General features: G+C 41.7%; 1 protein-coding gene across 3 annotated transcripts; it reads left to right on the top strand.

Annotated features, from left to right (window-relative positions):
* Positions 1-345: 345 nt before the first annotated feature.
* Positions 346-14,090, top strand: LOC146983143 (uncharacterized). 3 transcript variants are annotated; one of them, XM_085784575.1, is made up of 21 exons: positions 346-1,745; positions 2,833-3,148; positions 3,363-3,459; positions 3,569-3,677; positions 4,498-4,593; positions 4,800-4,856; positions 4,958-5,026; positions 5,144-5,233; positions 6,245-6,354; positions 6,480-6,769; positions 7,156-7,325; positions 7,872-7,970; positions 8,077-10,896; positions 11,262-11,400; positions 11,611-11,716; positions 11,981-12,137; positions 12,349-12,441; positions 12,700-12,786; positions 13,084-13,207; positions 13,328-13,419; positions 13,506-14,090. In XM_085784575.1, the coding sequence occupies exons 2-21, from the start codon at positions 3,097-3,099 to the stop codon at positions 13,560-13,562; spliced, it is 4,914 nt and encodes a 1,637-aa protein (XP_085640701.1). In that variant the 5' UTR covers positions 346-1,745; positions 2,833-3,096; the 3' UTR covers positions 13,563-14,090. The 3 variants fall into 3 exon arrangements, with proteins under 3 accessions (XP_085640701.1, XP_085640703.1, XP_085640702.1); XM_085784576.1 differs by lacking the exons at positions 346-1,745; positions 2,833-3,148 and having other exon boundaries at positions 3,394-3,466; positions 3,575-3,677; XM_085784577.1 differs by lacking the exons at positions 4,498-4,593; positions 4,800-4,856; positions 4,958-5,026; positions 5,144-5,233.
* Positions 14,091-20,709: the final 6,619 nt, after the last annotated feature.

Here is a 20,709-nt window from a genome sequence, read left to right as displayed (position 1 = left end):
ATTTACTTGTACAGTCTCAAATCTTAGAGGCAGTCTGGAGCCCTGCTGTATATAGCCTAATTTAGTTAGATTTAATTTGTGATAACAGAGATGACAGTGAGTAAATTAAAGCCTCTGAATGTCCTGTTTGGCTGCTGCACTGTGTATCAGACTGTTGCTAATTATTCATTTTCATTTAATTGGTTGTTTAGTTTAATTTTGAGAAATGACACCCATAGTTTAAAGTTCTGTGTGTGTGTGTGTGTGTGTGTGTGTGTGTGTGTGTGTGTGTGTGTGTGTGTGTGTGTGTGTGTGTGTGTGTGTGTGTGTGTGTGTGTGTGTGATATAGAAAACATAACAGGGCCATCATGTAACATTACTGGTAACGCCTGCTTTTCGTGTTGTGATGAGTCGAAAAGTCTGCTGTTGGTTGCATTTTACTTTTCCATAACAAACTAATGATTTAAAGTCATTCTATCCTTAAATTAAGCAATTTACATTTTATTTATATAAGAACCAATCACCACCTCAGTCTACAGTCTCAAAACACACACAAATAAATCAGTTAATTAGGTTAAGCACTCTTAATTGCATGATGTGATGCAATTTTGAATCCACATTATAAAAGACCATTTTTTCTTGGTGTATAATAAGTCTTCTTCTTCAGACTAGTGATGGCTGTACTAATTATATTAGTTTTGGATGGGTCAGATCCAGGTCAGGTCAGGTCACAGATCCACGGTGACAGATGTGTCGCTGTGTGTCCTCAGCAAAAGTCAGACCCCTCTCGCCCAGACATGAGTGAGTTTGAGTTTGCTTCTTCTACTTTGGATTCTGATGATGTAGAAACAAATCCTATGTCTTGATATTGACTTTATCAACATTTGTACTGTTTCTATACTTTAAATGTAGGTACGTCAAGTTCACTAAAATTACTGTGTAATAATCCTGTTAAGCTGTTGGCCTAATCCCACCGAACTCTAATGGAGTTTGTCAACTCTGTATGGGATTAGCCTACAGTGTGTGTGTGTGTGTGTGTGTGTGTGTGTGTGTGTGTGTGTTTCCATAGGACACAGTTGCACAGACCTGGATGTCATTTGTTTTTTGTCGGACATTGAGAGAGTGCGCTTGTTTCTAGACGGATCAATGATTTTCTAGGTTGGTGTTTTCTCATTTCTGCTAAGAATGATGTCCAAGAAGCCAAGGTAAGTCTCAGGAAACTAATTAGTTAATTATCACGGATGTCCCAATAGATGTAAATGAAAAGTACTTAATAATGTATAGTTTGGCAGACACCACTTCTGGGGCTGATCATTTAAAAACAAAAGTCCAGGACATGACTATATTGTTTTTGTGTATTAGATTTGTAATATAATAGAAGTACAGGGAGTATCCTCATCTGATTCAACAGCTGATAGATTGTGAACATGGATCACTTCATTTTGATGTTTGCCTCTTTACTCTTACAGGACACTTTGAGAAAGACTTGTTATTTTATCAATGTAAGGATCACTCAGACTGAATGGTGCTGTTTTGAATTCCAAATAACTATTACAGAAGAAAGGAGTAAAATGATAAAAAAAATAACCAGCACTCATCACTGAGGTGTACGTTCAGTGACACAAGCCTCACAAGTAACAAGAATATGGTTTAATTAATAAAAGTAAACATTGTGAGTTTTGCTGAACTGCTTTAATCTCATCAATGGCAGGTGGCATGAAACTCTGGTTAAGACCAACACACCTGCTCAGAAGAAAGAAGGGAAGGTGAGTATCTATTTTCAGATTGGCCTGAATAGGAAACTCAGAGTGAGAGCTGATTTATTTATTGCATTTATTAGAATACATTGTTAAAAAATCGACATTTCTATTCATGTGGTGAGGGATATTATTTGATCTCAGTTCACAACGGAAGCATCGCATGACTTAAAATATTAACTTAATTTTGCTTTTAGAAAAGTGTATTTTTCAGGGTTGTTGATGTTGAAACACATTTAATCGCTTTAGATTTGAACAGCAATTTAAAACATGTACGGCTGTTTTCACTATGTGATCTAAACCAAACTCATAAATATAAAACTGAGATATTCAAAAATGGGCAATAAAACAATTGAACTCTTTTTGTGGTTTTATTTGACCCAGTTTATGAGACAGTTCTATGTGACTGGATCTGCTCCCAAGTATGACAATGTGTTTCATAAGGTCTGTAAAACAGCACCCTACATCCCCTCCTCCAGTATAACCAATACATATAATATCAGCTGTATTTATGTAATATTAAACATGATCAGGAACCTTTGAACACTTTGTTATGTGTTCATTTAACACAGATTCTGTTTCCTCCGAGTTGGTGCGTGTGTTTGCGTGGCTTTGGTTTGATTTATGGAGCCATTAATGGCTGAAGATCAAATCAGTGCAGTTAAACCCTGTACAAGTCGCAAAGTCAGGGCTTTGGAGCCTCTTCTAATTGATTTCTCCGTCACAGATTGATTACCTCTGCAGTTGGTGAGGTTGCATCTACTGAGACTGGAATAGACTTCCTATGTCTGATTGCTCTCCAATGCTCAAGTGTGATTAAGTTTAATGTGTGTGCGCGCGTGCATGTGTGTGTTGGTCAGATGGTACTTAAGCAAATTAAGAGCTCTTGTGAGGATTAAAAGGTCCTCTTCAGTGGTGATTGGATTGCTTGTGTCAAGTAGTCCAAGCTGGGATAGGGTGAGGAAGAGGTGCGATGTTTGACATCTAAATATTGTCATCCCCATAACTGAAAAACAGACAGATCTTTTTGTGATTTACTTCCTTAGGGAATCACTATTAAACTCCCCCCTCCCTACCCTCTCTCTTTCTCTCTCAGGACCCATCAGCAGTAGCAGCACCTGGTGGTAGTAAACAGACATCTAAACCCTGTGGTAGGAGCAACAGCCTCAACAACAGAGGAGGGGACTGGACTGTTAGTGGCAGTAAAGCTGGAGGCAGTTTGAAAGCAGGCAGCACCAGAAGCAGCGTCGGCCACCAGGGCTCCAAGCAAACATCTGACCGGGGGAGAGCAGCTCTCCGTCTGTGCAGCAGCCGCAGCTTCTCCTCCCTCCACACGTCCTCCCTGACTGCTGCTCCGTTCATGAGGAGCAGCCGCTCTCTCAGCAGACTTGACCAAACATCCACTGGACAAGGTAGATTCATCAGTGTGTCATTCATGATTATTTCTTTGTAGTTTTTAATTGCTCATTTCTACTTTGATATGATGAATTTCCCCTTAATATTTTACCATACCAAAGATGTTGATAAATAGAAAATTAAAAAAATTTAGATTTAAGTAGATGATGATGAACATCACAAGGAAACTTCTTGAATAGTTTCTTATCCAGCTCTTATTAACTGACTCAGACCAGGCAGCTCCAAAGTCACACCTTAAAAAAGGACAGACGTCGGAGAAGAGAGTCCTGGATTCTGGCTGTTTGTCATCATCTGGGGAAAAAAACAGGTTTGTTGTTGTTGTTTTTCATTTTATTGTTGTTCTGTAAAATGTTTTACTTCATGGATATGATGTCCAGTCAGTAAAACTTGTATTTGTCCGTTCCTCCTTTGTTCAGGGGAAGCAAAGATCATCATCATGGTGATAATGTGGAGAAGATGAAAACACGCAGCTCCTCTGAACCACTGGAGTCATGTCATCACCATAGCGACAAGGTGAAGGAACAGGTAGGCTACATTAGTTTTTGACCCTTCGCTGTTGGAAGTGAATGCATGAGCTCTAGGCCTGTATCAATATCGGCTCTCTACGCGATGTGGCCAAAAGAAATCATGGCGCTGAATAGAGGGATGAAAAGCAACCACATGGCCTGACAATCACAATCACACAATCACAATCACAATATATAACACGTTTTATAACCGTAACATTTTTAGATATCACAGTTTTTTTTGTTCAATAAGAGCATTTTGGATCCTCTCTCTGCTTTTAAGATAGAATATAGTCATTTGGAAACAATTATGTGTCTCTACAGATAAGGTTGGACATTGCTGTTGCTGTTATTGCCCAATTTCTTAGTTGTTATAAGAAATATTTTAAATTAATACCAATCAGTGTATCTATCTGGTAGCGCTATTCAAAACCAACAAAAGTTGGTGTGCCACAGGGCTCACAAAGGATCCCTGTGGCACACCAACTTTTGTTGGTTTTGAATAGCGCTACGAGTTTACCTACGCTGTTTACCACTAAATGCCAAATAATGAGTTTTAGACTCAGTTTTTTCACAGTTTTCTATTGACAATAATGGATTTGCTAGTGCATTATTTATTATCATTGATTATCTCACTACTTAATGCCAACAAAATAGAATGGTTGCTTTTTCTTATGTCCCTTGCTGTTTGCTTGTGCTTGTGTCTGTGCACGTACGGATCAGGATTGAATGGTTTCTATGTTTAATATGTTTCTGTTGTATTGGATATTTGTGTATTTTGCTAAAGACATAAATGAAAGACATTGAGGTCGAAGTCTTTACCCTCTTTTCTGTGTCAGGAAGTAAAACAGAGTGTTCCTGACGTCAGTCGCTCGTCCATCCCTCGGTACCAGAGGCTTCAGGCCTCTGAGAGCAGAGGTGTTAGGACCTTTGCTGTGAGTCTTATTATGACATATTCATTAAATCACAATTTCTATCATTTTTACTTATTTTAAACGCATTTAAAAAAAAACATGTATGGTGGTGTTATTTCATATTGTAAAATATAGTGGACTATGTTTATTCTTACAGTATTACCAGGTTTGTTATATTCAGTATTTCTTTGGTATATGGTAAATAAAATGCTTTACTTCCTCTTCAGTCTGGTCTACCCAACTTTGACAAAGGCTGGTTCATGCGGCAAGATGCACCTGGACAGGTGAACTGACACTGTCATGTTAGGAGGTGTGGTAAAACGATTTTAGGATGTACAAGATGATCTTTTTCTGCTTGCTCTGACCGTGAATGTGTCTCCTGTAGTGGCAGAAACGCTGGTTTGTCCTGACTGGCCAAATCCTGAGGTTTTACAGAGACTCAGTTGCTGAAGAGGTGTGTTGGTATTTAGTTCTGTGAGATGAAGATTAATATTGAACAGGAAACGCATTTAGTACGGCCATTCCCAAGAGAAACATTGACCAGCATTAACGAGTTAATGTGTGATTTCAGGCAGCTGATGTGGACGGTGAAATAAACTTGTCCACATGTTTTGACATCACAGAGTACCCAGCTCAGGAGAACTGTGGTTTTCAAATTCATGTGAGTTCAGTAGTCGCTGTCATTTACACTAAATGGATAAATAGATGGTTAATATGATTTAATTAATCAATATGAATTTCTTTAATATGTGGCATGAAGTGTGAGGGGAAACATACAGGGAACTGCCCTGATTTTTAGTGATGGAGGAGAAATTGATTTTCTTTGTCATGATTTAATTGCACCCACATAATAATGGCTCATTAAATGTTTAAACCAATAAAGTAAAGGCACGTGCGGGCAGTCTTTCAGCATCACCTCTGGATGAAGCTGCTGGTCGGTTCATCTGCTGCTCACACTGTAGATTTTCCAGATGGACTGTTGGTGTTGTGGCTTCATGTGAAGCGACTGTGGACCTGGATGAACCGTGTGGTAGCAAATAAATTGTGCTCTACTTTTCTTTTTCTTTTAGACTGAGGTTTGTGTTATTTTGCTCCAGAGTCTGGTGCAACACGGAGTCTTGCTGCAGCTCTGATGGAAACACATTGTCTTCCATGTTGGAGGAGTGGCGTCCGCTCTCATGTAGACAGTTCACTGTGCTTCTTGCAACCCCACCCCACCCTACATATGTTGTCTCACATCTCTTTCTTTATTTGATCCCAAGATCAAATATATATTGAAACTCAGAGAATGAATGAAACACTTCTCCATGGCCCAGGTCATAATTTACACAGCTAACACGTTGATCTGCAACAAAGCTCAAATCTCCTTGTTGTTGTTGCAGTTGTTTGGAAAATTGAAGGAATTCCAGCAACAGAAGTGATCTGATTTACATCCAATGTGCCAGTCTAATTCTTGATTTCAACAATCAATACTTTATTGGAAAAATTACTTCTCAACAAACATTTCCAGAGATATACTGCAGTACCTGACAGGTCTTTAATATTTCCCCATTACTGAGGGTCAATCAAGGTAACACAGCAGTTTAAATAAACTGTGAGCTTGTGTCATGACCTTAACTTTTACAACCAACAGATCCTCCATTGTAATATTGAATCATATTTCTCTTCACAGACCAGAGATGGTGTGTACACTCTCAGTGCAATGACCTCTGGGATAAAACGTAACTGGGTCCAGGCGGTGTTGAAGAACGTGAGGCCCAGTCTGACATCTGATGTCAGAAGGTAGACGGACAGAGTATAAAACTTACAGATGTGATATGCCTTTGTGATTGGATTTAAAGTATGTATGTGTATAAAGTCTTTGGAAATTACCCTATGTAAAGCAATTCCTTCTCTTTTCCTCACAGCTCCCTTGCCGAGCAGACGAGTCAACAGAAATCAGCAGATTCAGAGACGGCTGAGGCGTGTAAACCTGAGCATCCAAATAGTTGTTTAGAGGAGCACAGACACAGTGAGAGGGGCGAGGAGTCTCATCGACAACAGGAAGAGCAGGAGAGCAGACCGCAGCCAGAGCAAGAGCAGAGATCTGCTGATGAAAACTCTGCTCCGTCTCCCATCGGCCCTCTCCCCCATGTGAAGGAGGGCGACAGTGCTTCCTGTTGTCAGTGTCCACCTCCGGTTGGAAACGCACAAACTGGTGAGTCATAGAAGAAACTGAGACAAATGAGAAAAAGTTATGTTTTAGCCATTGCTTTTGGTCCAAAATGGAAATTGATGTAGATTCCTACTGTTTATGAGTGTTATATTCTGATTTACTAGGCTATATTATACATATACATTACATCCAATCAGTCAGTTCTGGATCTAATACAATTGAAAGTCACATAGATTTGAATGCTGTGTTGTATGTATGGCTGATTAGTGTGCAATAAAATGCAACAAAAAATAATGTCCTTCATAGACATAGGGGGAGACATACTGTACATCAGAGCACATTGCTTCAATACACATGATATTGTGCAAATTTTATTTTTGTGTATGTGCTTCTATGTGCTTCTCTGACATCATTGTCATTGTGTGCAGAAGAAGCTGTAAGTCACAGCTCCACCCCCACAGAGCTGCTGTCAAATGATGAACATTCAAACATGAGGAGAGACGAGCAGCAAGAACCAAAAAACACCTGTGAGTGCACGAAGGACAAGGACACTGTGTGTCTGCTGTATGATCAGCAAACAGGACAACTTCTCAAAGAGGTACGACTGTCTGTGTGTGCGTGTGTGTTCATACAGTCTCACCATCAAGACAATTAAAGAGGAACTATGTAAGATTTTTACCTAAATTAAACAGCTTTGGAGTAATTGTGGTGAAAAGACTTGTTACGGGGAGAATGGAGGCTCCCCGTAACAAGTAACGTAGCTTCTCTTGGCCGAAAACCAACCTTGCAAGATCAGCGCCTCCGACCCGGTGTCCCAGCTCTCATCTCGGCAGCACCGCAACACAAACGCACCCTGTAACCCATAATCTCTTGTTTATGACAGATAAGACTAAACGTATACACATTGTAAAACGTATATGATATATAACTTTATCCACTGTTACATGGATTTCCTTCTCGCTGGCTTTGTTGAAAACAAATGCACATGGCCAGGGTGTGTGTGTGTTGCTTCACAATGACAAGAGCCTCAGTCTTGTAAAAACAGCTAAAAGAGTCCATAGTGAACAGATATGCCGGATAAGATTTTAACCAATGAGATATCAATACATGTCAGCAGTGGCCGTTTCTGACCATTTGTCCACAGCTGCAACAAACGCAGAAGGAACTGGCTCGACTGCAGCAGCTGAACAGGAATCTGCAGGAGGAACTGCAACGTGAGAGAGAGAGTCATTCGGGAGAAACGGTTCGTAAACAGTCAGAAGAGAATATTTACTTTTTGTCAGTCTTGATGAAAGTATGAGTTCACCCTGCAGAGTTTCTCCAAATTAAAGCTTCTTTTTTTCTCCTAGAATGATCTTCCACCAAGTTTGCAGCGACTGCAGAAGATGAACCACGACCTCCGCGTGGAGCTGGAGGCGCAGAAGAGGAGTCAGGAGGAGGCCAGGGAAGCTGAACTGCGGCGACGAGCAGATCTCTTAGCACAGCAGGCTCAGTTACTGGTGACGGGTGACGCCACGGCGCTCGCACAAGCTCATCTGGAGCAGGATCGGCAGCGGTTTCAGGAGAAGGAGGTGGAGTGGGAGCGCCGTGTGTCCTCTCTGAAGTCTCAGCTGAACACCAGCGAGGAGCAGAGGAGGGAGGCCGAGTCCCGCCTGACGCAGCTGCAGCAGGAGTTACAGAACTGCCACAGTCTCCAGCAGGAGGCCAATCGCTTGCAGGAACAGCTCCAGGAGATGAAAGCTCAGATTTTTGCCAATGAGGAAACACAGGTCCAGAAGGAGGCTCGACTGCAGAAGCACCTCACGCTCCTTCAGGCGAGTCAGGACAGAGAACGGAGGAGCTTGGCTGCCAGCCTGGCGCAGGCCGAGCAACACTCACAAGACCTTCAGGAGAGGCTGCACAGGGCCGAGCAGGAGGTGGAGAGCCTGAATAAGACTCAGACGTGGACCAGAGAGATTGAGGAGGCTCAACAGCAGCTTCAGGAGGAGCTGGCACGTACCGTATCTGCTGTGGAGAAACTGCAAGAGGAAAGAGAGCAGCTGGAGCGCCGCTGCCAAGAGCTGCAGCAGCAGCTGTCCGAGGCGGACGGGGAGGTGAACACGCTGCAGAGCCGGCTGAAAACAGAGGAGACTCACTACTACAACCTGGAGCACTCGTACGAGAGAGCCTGCGAGGAGCTGCAGGTGGCTTCGGGGAAAGTGCAGCAATGGGAGTCGGAAACGCAGGAGATGCGAGAAGGCTACGAGAGGCTCCTGGACAGGAAGGAGCAGGAGGTGAGCGAAGTTTTGCTGAAGATGGAAGTGTTGGGTAACAGTCTGGAGGAGACGGAGGTGAAGCTGAATGAAATGTTGAGAGTTTGCAAGTGTGCCTCCTCTCAGCAGAAGGCCGAGTCACCAGGAGCAGCTCAGCATCACGAGAGACGGCAGCCGACAACGGAGCCTCTCGCTGTAAACGACAACACGAGCCATTCTCACGAACTTCTCCGAGGCAGGTCTCGCTCCGTTGACCTGTCCTACCAGTACATTGTCGCAGCGGGAGACGACCCGGAGAGGTTTATGTCTGTGATCCAGTTACTGGAGACGAAGCTTTACGTAACGGAGGAGAAGCTGAGAGACATCACGCAGAGGCTGGAGGAGCAGCAGCAGCAGCAGAGTCACGTAAGCTGCCAGGACCCCCGGCTGTGCTCCCAGCTGACCCAGAGCCGGGCCACGGCCCAGCACCTCAGCCTGCTGCTGCACAGCCAGGCCAAGCAGAGCCAGCGCTTCGCCCAGGAGACGGAGAGCCGCTGCAGGACGCTGGCCGGCAGGTTCCAGGTGGCTCTGAACATCGCGCAGGCCTGCAGGGAGAGGCTTCGAACCGCTCCCCTCAACGTCGTGCACCTGGAGAAGCAACTCGCCACCATCGCCGCCTGCCTCCAGCAAGGACAGAGGGACGCCGAGAGGCAACAGCATGAAGCGCATAACGCCAGCAAAGGAGAGGACAAAATCCTCAATGATGAGACATTAGCTGGAGATGATAGCAGCATCTGCGCTAAAAGTAAACTCTCTGATATGTCCCCCTCGGAGGATGACGTGGTGAGTGTTAGGATGTGTCTAATGAGGGAACTTTATGTCGTGGAAAAAGTGCTGTCTGTCCTTCAGGGTCCATGTGGCGTTGGCCATCTCTCCTCAGCACCAAGAGAAGACGAAGGGGACGTGGCCCACCGGTACAAAAGTATAGTCTCCCAAAGGATAGCCTTAAACAGAGGAGAAAGGACCAAATGTGACAGCGATGATTCTCTGGAAGGAGCCATAGGTAGAGTCTGTGCTGATGCTGAGCTCATTTATGCCGCTTTGAAATTTCAGCAGCAGTATGAGACTAATCGAGAAGAAGAGAGGAGAAAGGAGAGTCTGGCAGATATCAGTCCCCCAGAGCTGGCTCCTTATGAGGAGCAAGTGAAGGCAGAGGGCAGAGGTTCAGAAGAAGCTGCTAAACCAGTTGAAAAAGACCGACCCGATGACGAGAAGGTGAAGGCAGAGAAAGAGGCAGAATGGTTAGAAAGACTTGTATCTCGGCTGCAAAGCAGAGCCAAGTTGTTACAGCAGCTGTGCCAGGAGATCTGTGATGGACCAGCGGCTGAGATCAGCGTGGACTACAGAGGAGAAGATGATCCAGCTGTAGACATGGACTGGATGCAGGAGCACGCCAAGTTGATTTATTTGTCGCACAGGTTGCAGTTGGATTTTGAGCAGCAGAACAAGGCGTTACAGAAGAAGTTACAAGCTGTGTGCAAAGAACAAGGCGTCACGTCAACAGACGCGCAGGAGGCCTTCAATCACAGCTTGCGTCAGCTTCGGGAGGACAACAGCACGCTAAGACAGGAACTGGAGCGAGCTCAGCAAAAGATACTGTCTGCAGACGCCGAGAACCAGAGGCTCCTGGAAGATATACAGAAAATTGAGGAATATCACGGAGAACGGAGCCAAAAACTGGAGACAAAGTATCAAGAGAAGATAAGAGAACTACAGCAGATCCACGAGGAGGAGATGAAGCAGCTGCATGGTTACTACACCAAGGAGAAACAGGCTAAAACCTGCACAGATGCCTTCGCTTCCACTTCAGCAGACCAGGCTGTGGAGAGAAAAACTAAAGAGGAGCTGAGGAGTGATGCAGTGACTGAAAAGCATCAGGTAACAAAAACCTTATTTCTTTAGAAATACTCAAAATCTCAACTGATTCCATGAGATTAAACTTTTTAAGGTTTTGTTTTGTTCAGTCTTTCTTGGTCCACATTTGTAACACTATTCAAGTTTATTCTCTGTAGTATTTTGAATAAAATGTTGACATTTTTTTGCAAGTATATACAAGCCCTGCATGTATAATCACCCCTTAATGAATATAAATATAGCCTACACTTAAAAGTGATGTATTATAAACTGATTGTAAAGCTCCCTGAGACAATCCTATGATTTGTGACACTGGGCTGTTCAAATGAAATCTGACTTGATTTGACCTACATATATTGATTAAGAGCTCTTTCTTGATTTGAACCCAGGAACGTGATTTTGCTGCTTTGGAGGAAATGCACAGGAAGCTGATAGGAGATCTGCAGCAGCAGCATCAGACAGAGATGGCCGCGATTCTGAAGGAGAAAGATCAACTGCTGCAGCAGGAGACAGCGGCCACGATGGCAGGTGAATATGACCTCAAGTCAGTTAAAACATTCATTACTCTGATGGGGGAATTTTGTAGATGTTTTCTACATCAGCTGATTGAAAAACAACTTGTATCTGTAAAAACATGAACAGATCAGGTGAATGGTGTAAGATAAGTGAATGGAGTTGTAAATAAGATCAACCTTACAAAGTTAAGTTACCACATCCTTTTTGTGTCGTCTTCCACAGCCATTGTAGCACTGAGGCGAGCCCACAGACAGGAGCTGGAGAGAAGCCGACAGTCTCAGCTGATCAGGGAGAGCGCTGACATCACACAGCTGCACATGGAGTACGAGTGAGTACCGATCCATTACCAGTGTTTGTCTTTCCTTACACTCAGTAGCTGCATGTGTCTAACTCAGTGCAGGCTTCATCACTGATTTCATAGATTCTGATGATGAATAGTCAGCAAAATTACAGCAGGGAAGATAATGGGATTTGTTTTTCTCCTTCATTTCATTTCATTTCTCCTTCATTATGTGTTTTGTTTTGTTTTTTTCCTAAACTACCCCCTATATTTTCTTCCAAAATGTTGCTCACCTCACCTGTGCCTCTGCAGGAAGGAGATCCAGTTATTGCACAAGGAGCTGGAGGTGCTGTCGGTTCAGCACACTCAGAAATGCCTGGAAAACTCTCATCTGAGCCAAGAGCTGCAGGATGAGAGAAACTCCTTGATGCAGTATCAACAAGAAAACCAGGAGCTGAAAAAGAATCAGGTAAGAACATTTTCTCCTCACAGCGGTTCTTCAGGTAGTGCTGCTGAATATCCCTTTTTTGTACTGACCCAACGTATCAACACCCACACAGTGTCAACATTGTGTGTGTGTGTGTGTGTGTGTGTGTGTGTGTGTGTGTGTGTGTGTGTGTGTGTGTGTGTGTGTGTGTGTGTTGGTTAAATTGATCATGTGTCTCTTATCATCCCTTAAGAGAGAGATAGAAGAAATGTCTCAGCTACATTTCCAGCTAAATGGGAATCAGTCGCATGTGGCTGCACACACAAATGACTTCTATGAGATGGAGGTTAGTGTCTTGAAGAAGTGGTTTACACCTTTGTCCTCCTAAAAGTGGAATAATATTAGTAAAATGTCTGTGTATTTAGTTTTATTTTGTTTGTTAGAGCACAACATACAGTATATACTGTTTTTGGGATTAAACTGAAAAACAGACTCATGAGTTCCTGGTGTATCTTAAATATTAAGATTTATTTTTGAGAAATCTGATTTGACGTCACTGTTTAAATGATAACGTGTTGACTTTATGTCTTTATTTATGCTGCAGGTGATTCTGCGGGCGAGAGAGGCTGAAATGCAGTTCCTCAGACAAGAGGCTCGTTCTCTCAGAGAAGAGTTGAAGATCGCTCGAATGGTCCTGACATCTCTTTGACACTCATCTCTCTGAATTACAAACAGGATTTTAGACAATCTTGTACATTCATCATTGAAAAGCTTGATTCATTTTACTGACATCAGTAGATACATACACAGAAAAGAAAAAACTGGAAAATCTGTGTAATGAGCAACAAATCTCCCTTTGATTTGATGTTTTCCTAAAGACTGAGGTATATTGAAACAGTCTGATAAAGTGAACTGGACAGCTGTGTGTAATTCTACATATGATGATGACATATATGATGTTAACACCGACATATTGTGTGTGTAACAGGATAAGATATATGCCCAGAACAAACTGAAGACCCTCTACAAGAACAGCCAGGATGATTCTCATCACGAAGTCAGCGGAGATCTCAAGTGGTCTGCAGGCAGAGACGCTTCAGGACAAAGCCTCAGTGAGACACCTCTGACTTTGTGAACATCAGAAAATTATTAAACCTAAATTAGAGGAGTGACACCTCTTTCATTTCTGTTCAGATAACACTGAACTCTCCCCCACTCTTTTGTTTTCTCAGAGGACTCGATGACAAACTCTGGTGACGCCGCTTTTCTGAAGAGAAGCGAGAAATCTTCCCTCACACGTCAGATCAGAGTAGTGAGATCAAAGGTAAAAGTTTCTGTTGTATTACAATGAAGGTTTTTGGAAACATCATCAGTCTGTAAAATGTTATGTGTATGATATTGTGTTTGCAGAGTCTGAAAGAGGGTCTGTCTGTCCAAGAAAGGATGAAGTTGTTTGAGTCATTCTGATCCAATGAAGATGAGAAGAGGAGATAGGGAGAGAGAGAAAGAGAAAAGAGACTCATGTTTGGGATGTGCAGTTTAAAGATGTGTGTGTAACTTCTGTTCTTAGATACTGAAAAACTTTTGTTTTTTACTGTTTAAAAAAATTGTTTTGGATTTATTGTTGATGTGCTATTTACTTTGGCTAAGATAATTCAAGTTTGTGTGTGTGTGTGTAGAAGGAAAAAAAGAGAGAGAGTGAGAGAGGAGCAGTATCAGGTGCCACTAGAGGGAGCAACTGGACATTTCTTGACTGCTGTACCATAATGACAAAGAAATATACATGTATGTATGTACAGGTATGTTTATGTTGACCGTGGCTCAGTGTAACATATTGACACACTGCCTGTGTTTTCATGAAAAGACAACTCACTGTGTTACATCAGTTGTATATTCACATATTGTAATATAACATTTACTCTTTCTTTGAAGCTATTTATGACCAAAATATAACAACAAGTTTTAGGAAACGTTTTCTTCTTTATTTATTTATGTATTTATTTTTATCTATCAGTGAAGGGAAATATCAAATGTATGTATGTAGATTATCATAATGGACATAGATTTTGTACTATCTGGCATCATCCAGTTGTGTAAACACAGACATTAAAGTATTTGCATCTTAGCAAATCACACAGTTTATGTTTTATTTATTGGTTTATTTGGAATGGGACCTCACATATTCATGAACATACGCAGTTTATGTTTCCCTTGTGCTTTGTGAAAGTAACTGATTATGAGTGAGTCAGTAAATCAAAGTCAACAGGCTGTCATAAGTAGGCCTATTAAGTGAGTATGTACGTAAAAGGTCCATTAATGGCCAATTGTCACATACGGCATTGTAAAAATCATCTTTGCTGTCCCAGAGGGCAACTGCTTTCACAGCCATATGTAACTTTTATAGGTCAGCTGCTAGAGGTGGGAAATATGTTTATTTCAAGCACATTCATGCAAATCAAAAGTGACTGTGTGGAAAAACTACACAATCACCACATAACACAATTATTAAATGTCAATTTGGATCAGAGCTTTCAGAGAAAATCTGAGATTTTCAGTTGTAATTACAGCACGGAGGTTGATGTGAACTATAAAAAATGATGAATACAGGAACTATAATATGTCATAAACACAGCACTAATACGGGAGAGAAATTATTGGAAATTGGAAAAGTGTGAAAATGTATCTTTTATAGAAATCTGGTTCAGATATTATGTGAAGCTTGATTTCATAACAAATGCCATGCTGCCATATACTGATACAGTCAAATAAAAGTGTGGGGGCACACTGAGCTGGTCTAGATCCTCCAAACACATCACATGTGGTGCTGGTGCTGCTTTAGTGAACATGCACTGACAGTGTGTGTGTGTGTGTGTGTGTGTGTGTGACACAGTATGAACCTGAGACTCTTGGGACACCACAGCAGCAAAATGAGGGGGCTGGTGCAGGAAACACCGATGTCACGTGGAACACACTCTGTTGATTGGGCGAGCGTCAATTCTGCAAATCACAACATACTCACGCACCGTCTCAACTTGATAGCACCTGTCACAGAGCAGGAGAAGAGCCAGAGAAGTCCCAGAGAGCCCAAAGACAGTTTTCAGTAAGCTGTGATTGAATGTCTAATCATTTCTCACAGACTCTGTCTTTTATGAAAACGTGTGCGACGACGTCTCCCAGATAAACCTTAAAGTGTTAACCCAGAATTGTGTTTCCTTTCCTACAGTGTGTTTCCTTTCCTTACTCTCATTTACTATATACAACAGAAATAGACTCTTAACAATAAATCTCTAATGTCTCCAGGGATCTAGTTGCTGTGTAAATTATAAATCACTGCTACCAGTGTCCTTGCAGGGACCTAAACTCCACGTTGCTCTGTTCCTCAGAGTCACACTCCTAAAGAGGAATATGGCACCTCATTAAAACCCAACACTCATCTTTCCTTTCCTGTGATACTGCGTGTGAAACTCCACTCATCTGAGCCAACACTTCCAAGCTGACTCTTGAGGTTATATTGTATCATGAATATAATTCAGTACCTGGCTCGGTGCAACACAAACAACATGAACACCAGCCCTCCCCCCATGATATTGACTTTTATCAGGCAGGTGAGACTTTTCATCCTCAATCACACAAGTAGTTTCAGCAAGTGATTTCTTTTTAGCTTTGGCCCTCTCTTCAGATAAAAAAAAAGTATTTGTCAAAGAAGATTTTGACCTCTTGAAAGCTGTGAATCTCAGATTCAGATTTCTAATGCTATCAACTAAACTAATACATTTTATTTTTGCAATTATTGGCAGATACACTGATATAATATGATAATCCAGTGTTTTTAAACCTTGGGGTCGGGACCCCATGTGGGGTCGCATGGAATTCAAATGGGGTCGCCTGAAATGTCTAGTAATTGATAAAAAAAATTACAGATGAAAATATTTTCTTATGTAATTATTATTATTTTTTAAATTGTGATTAACAACACCACATACAATCATACGACTGTATTCTATACTTTCACTTTCTCGAATATAAATCGAGTCCAAATAAAATGCAGCATATAAAAATAACTGAGCTGGCACATCTTGATTCGTGATCACGGGGTCGCCAGAAATTTGTGATGTCAAAATGGGGTCACGAGCCAAAAAAGGTTGGGAACCACTGTAATAATCACTACCTGCGGTGGTCAAACTACAATTGAATTTGTTTTCCTCTGAGTTATGTTAACTTCAGTGTATCAATTGCAGTCAGAAACTTTTACAATGACTGAAACTAGTATTATCAAGTTATTTCTACTCTATTTCACACTGGCACCAGTTAGGCTGCAGTGTGTATCTCTCCTCAGACTGGTGTCACTGACATTATTCTTAATTATATACAATATCAAAAGTCATAACTCTGAATCTGAGTGTTGGTGTTACCTCAGCACTGCACAGATGGTTTACCAAGTAACTGAAGTTAACTAAAATATGGTGAAAACCTTTCATATGAACTAACATGTCTCTAAATAGTTCAGATAATATCAGGTGTTTTTCTAACCAAACAAAAAACACGATTTTATTGGAAAAAAAACACAACTCGTCTCAGTTTGTGTATTCCTCTGTGTGTGATGTAGTGTGTGTGTGTGTGTGTGTGTGTGTGTGTGTGTGTGTGTGTGTGTGTGTGTGTGTGTGTGTGTGTGTGTGTATGTGTTTGCACCTGCAGGGTTTGTTCTGAGTCGAGCTGCCCCACAAACGCTGCCGGTCCTCATGACTGATCAGCGGATGATGTAAAAAACACCAGCACACAGGTGCACCTGCTCAGGCTGTAAAAAGAAATGGCCCATTTAGTCATGCGGAGATCAATGAGAGCGACCAGCAGTGAAACGGCTCTGATCAGACCAGTGCAGCTGATCTTCCACCTCAGATGTTGTTCACGCTGCTGCAGCCGCCGACAGGACCGCTGCTGTTGCTCCTCACTTTGGCTCGATGTGGATCACAGTGTTACAAAATCAGGTCCAGAGGCGTGTGACCTACATGCAACTTATTCGCTCCGTGTTTCCATGACAATGGATGAGTCCTGCATTGTTCACCTGAGACAAATATAAATTCGGCACTAACAATTTGGCAACACAAGCCTTGGCATGGGGGGGTGTAGATGATGATGATGATGATGGTGATGATGATGATGATGATGATGATGATGATGATGATGATGATGCATTTGGGGAAGTAAAATATGTCAGAGAGTGCAAGACTTTGAAGATTGAAGTATATTTCTTTATCAAATAATAATAATAATAATAATAATAATAATAATAATAATAATAATAATAATAATAATAATAATAATCTTGTGCAGTACTTTTTTTCCTTCTGTTTTTCTGTTTCTTCTACATTCAGCTGCAGGCAGATCTGTTAATGATGGAGAATCAGACTGAGACATTTGACAAGGATCAGACCACCATGATGTTCAGCCTTTTCTCTGGATTATGAAGAAGTTTGTTATGGAAAAATGTCCAAACGCTTAGGCTATTTGTTGTTTTTCTGGAAAAGACAGAAAAGTTTCAAGTGTAGAAGTTTCCCCGACAGTAAGAGAGACCTGGATTCACCCTCCAGTCCTGAATGTGTGGAGCTAACGCTAACGTGGCCTCCTTGTTCACCAGGTGAGAGCATTTTTCATTAGGAGGATGTTGAGTAGGGTTTTGGCTGGAGTCGGCTGGAGTCGGCTGGAGTCGGCCTGTGTTCCCTAACTGGAGCAAAGTGGTTGGTGAACAGCTCCCTAAAAAAAGGCCTGTGTCCTGTGTATGTGCAGTGTTTCTTTTTGTTGGGTGGGTGCACGACGCCTCTCTACCCCACTCACAGGTTGTTTTTATCGGTGTTGTCTGCCAACAGAGACTCTCTCTACTGTATCTCCAGCTTCTCTGTTTGTTCTCTGTTACTTGATCACAGCTGTGTAACAGAGGCCTCAAACAATGTTTCTTTTTTGGTCCACTTTTTATTTATTTATTTATTTATTTTTTTAAATCTGCTGTCATTTTAAACAAATTGTCTGTGGACATTGAAAGACCTTATTGGACCACTGTAACATAATGCGACAACACTTCAATAATATAGTGATAGTAATACAGTACTATGCAAATACTAAGCCTATACAGTAGTGGAAATGGCCTGAGATATATAATATAATATAATATAATCTACTCATAATAATTAAGTCACATACGTCTAATAACAGGACAGTGGACACTGGAGCTAAAAATAGATGGAGCATGGAGAGGGATAACAAATGGCTTATTGTGTTCAATGGTGAAACATGTTTTCATAGGATCATTGTAACATCTTCACATTCACATTCACATTCACATTCACATTCACATTCACATTCACATTCACATTCACATTCACATTCACACTAAACTGACTGGAAAACCCATCTTTATATACTTTATACAAACACAATTAGTAGATTCAGCCGCATGATTATATTAGAAACGCATATTTTTATCCTCAGTGACTGTTACAGGATAAATGAGACAGGAGAAAGATGCTGAATGCCAGTCGCACTATCTCACCACAATGACTGTGATCACAGGTTATCATGATGTGTAAGGTGTTAAGTATAATTGTCACTGAAAACCTGTTCCCTCCACCTGAAAGGGGAAAAAACTGGATACAAAGTAGGCTACAAACCCTTTTTTCTCATTTTTTAAACCAGGTTGAAGCCAATAACAGTGATTTAATAACTCAGCACCAGATAAATGAGTAGGCTAACTGTGCTGTAGATGTATTTGTGGAAAATAAAACAATGAAGTCAACCTGCAGAAAAGAAACACACAGTGAGCATGAGCAGCAGGAGAGCTGGTGAGAGTGGACAAACAGACGGTTACACAGTTGTATAATTGGAGAACCTGCCACGCTCCTAATCCTCAGTGTCCTGCCAGAACCAGTTACGCTCACGTCTAACTGAGCTCCGAGTAAACATCCTGTGCTCTGACTGGTGTCGTCTGTCCCACACATGGATGACCATAGTGTGACACCGTAAAAAAAACTGAATCAAGAGTGTGTGTTGATGGTCAATTGCTGCAGCTTGTGTGTCCAGTGTGGTCAAGCCTGGCCCACTTTGTCCCTGTCGCAGTGAGGTGGCCTTTAAATAACTGGCTGGGTGGGTACGAGGTACCGGCCGGGGCTCTCTCTGTCCCGATAGCACACTTCACATCCCCATCTGCTCGGCCGTCTCCTAACTGAACCCATGACCCATTTACAGGCCTGACATCACAGTACAGTAAAGCAATAACACACACACACACACACACTAAAGCTTTATCATATCATATATATTAATGACCGCCACGGCTATATGTTACATTCAATACACTTTTACTTAGTGTATATCATTATAATAGCCTACATAATACCATTAACAGTGTAATATATATCAGGTGTAATATTTCATTTCCTCACTAACCCACACACTATATACATTTCATGTCTTATCTTGTTCTTCTATGCTCAGTACGTCTACACATCCAGCAACACGAACTCTCACCAAGGTCAAATGTTGTTTCCATTAAAAACCAATACTCAGATGGCTTAGCTTCCTTGGAAGCCGCGATATTGCGTTGTCACACGTACACCCTCCACCAATGTTTCTGCTCTGTGATGGCCTCCAGTGAATCTGGGTCAGGACACGGCTGAGCACAGCAGCGTGGTGGTTTCTTTTAGAGGTACGTTTTTTCAAACGGGGCTGTTGTGGGATAAATTGCAGTCACATGAGGAAAAGTGAGTGGTTTAGCTTTGCTGAGTTAAATATTTTTAGATTTATACTTTTTCCTAACTATGACAGTGGCACAGAGCGTCAGACTCTCAGTTGGTTGGTCGACCCAACACTTCAACCCAGACTGAATTATCTAAGAAACCACAGAGACATTGATGCTCTCCAGAGGATGAACCCTGATCCCCTGACTGCCAGTCAAACACCATGTTTCTGTTTGTTTTTTAAAGAAATATTTCAACAACGGCCTGGTTGATTACCATGAACTTTGGCACAGATAATCATGGTGTCCAGATAATTAATTAATATTTCATTGAGCCTTGGATTTTTCACCCCAAGTCACCATTTCTGCTTATTCTGGACACATCTAGATGAATTGGCACCAATTTTTTATGACATGTAGCCTATAATTCCCAGTTTATGACCAAATACTTGCAAAACTAACATAATCTCTTAAGAAGAATTGTGTCTGTGCATAATAGACATGGCACAGATATTAACATGACTCTGGACCCTTGCACTTGCTTAATTGTTGAGCTCCTCACGGCCCTGTGAGTCATATGAAATTCATTGATTTCCTCCTTCATACATCCATGCACGCACACACACACACACACATCAGACACAACACACAAATGAGGGATGATCTGCAAGAAAGTGTCTACATTAGGCTTTTCATTATCTGATGTGGAGCTGCTTTGCTTTGTGAATGAGCCAAAATGGAGACCGTCCCACCCACTCTGTGACCTGTTTGGTTTGAGTCAGAAAATAAACACATTACAGCCAACAATTACATATCCAATTGATGCCTTGCCTCTACTGAAATAATACAGACTGGCATTTGCTTTACAGGACTCAAATCAGATAAATA

The sequence above is a fragment of the Trachurus japonicus genome, chromosome 8 (assembly GCF_045865225.1).
Source record: "Trachurus japonicus isolate A0001 chromosome 8, Traja_1.0".
Lineage (NCBI taxonomy): Eukaryota > Metazoa > Chordata > Actinopteri > Carangiformes > Carangidae > Trachurus > Trachurus japonicus.
The sequence above is the reverse complement of the archived record's forward strand: the minus strand, read 5'-3'. Positions and strand labels throughout refer to the sequence as shown.

Excerpts from the sequence above, each read along its gene's own strand:
- LOC146983143 (XM_085784575.1), top strand. The coding sequence starts at position 3,097 with ATGAGGAGCAGCCGCTCTCTCAGCAGACTTGACCAAACATCCACTGGA. Across the intron at positions 7,971-8,076 it reads AGAGTCATTCGGGAGAAACG|AATGATCTTCCACCAAGTTT; the intron begins GTTCGTAAACAG and ends TTTTTCTCCTAG. Across the intron at positions 11,401-11,610 it reads GACAGCGGCCACGATGGCAG|CCATTGTAGCACTGAGGCGA; the intron begins GTGAATATGACC and ends CGTCTTCCACAG.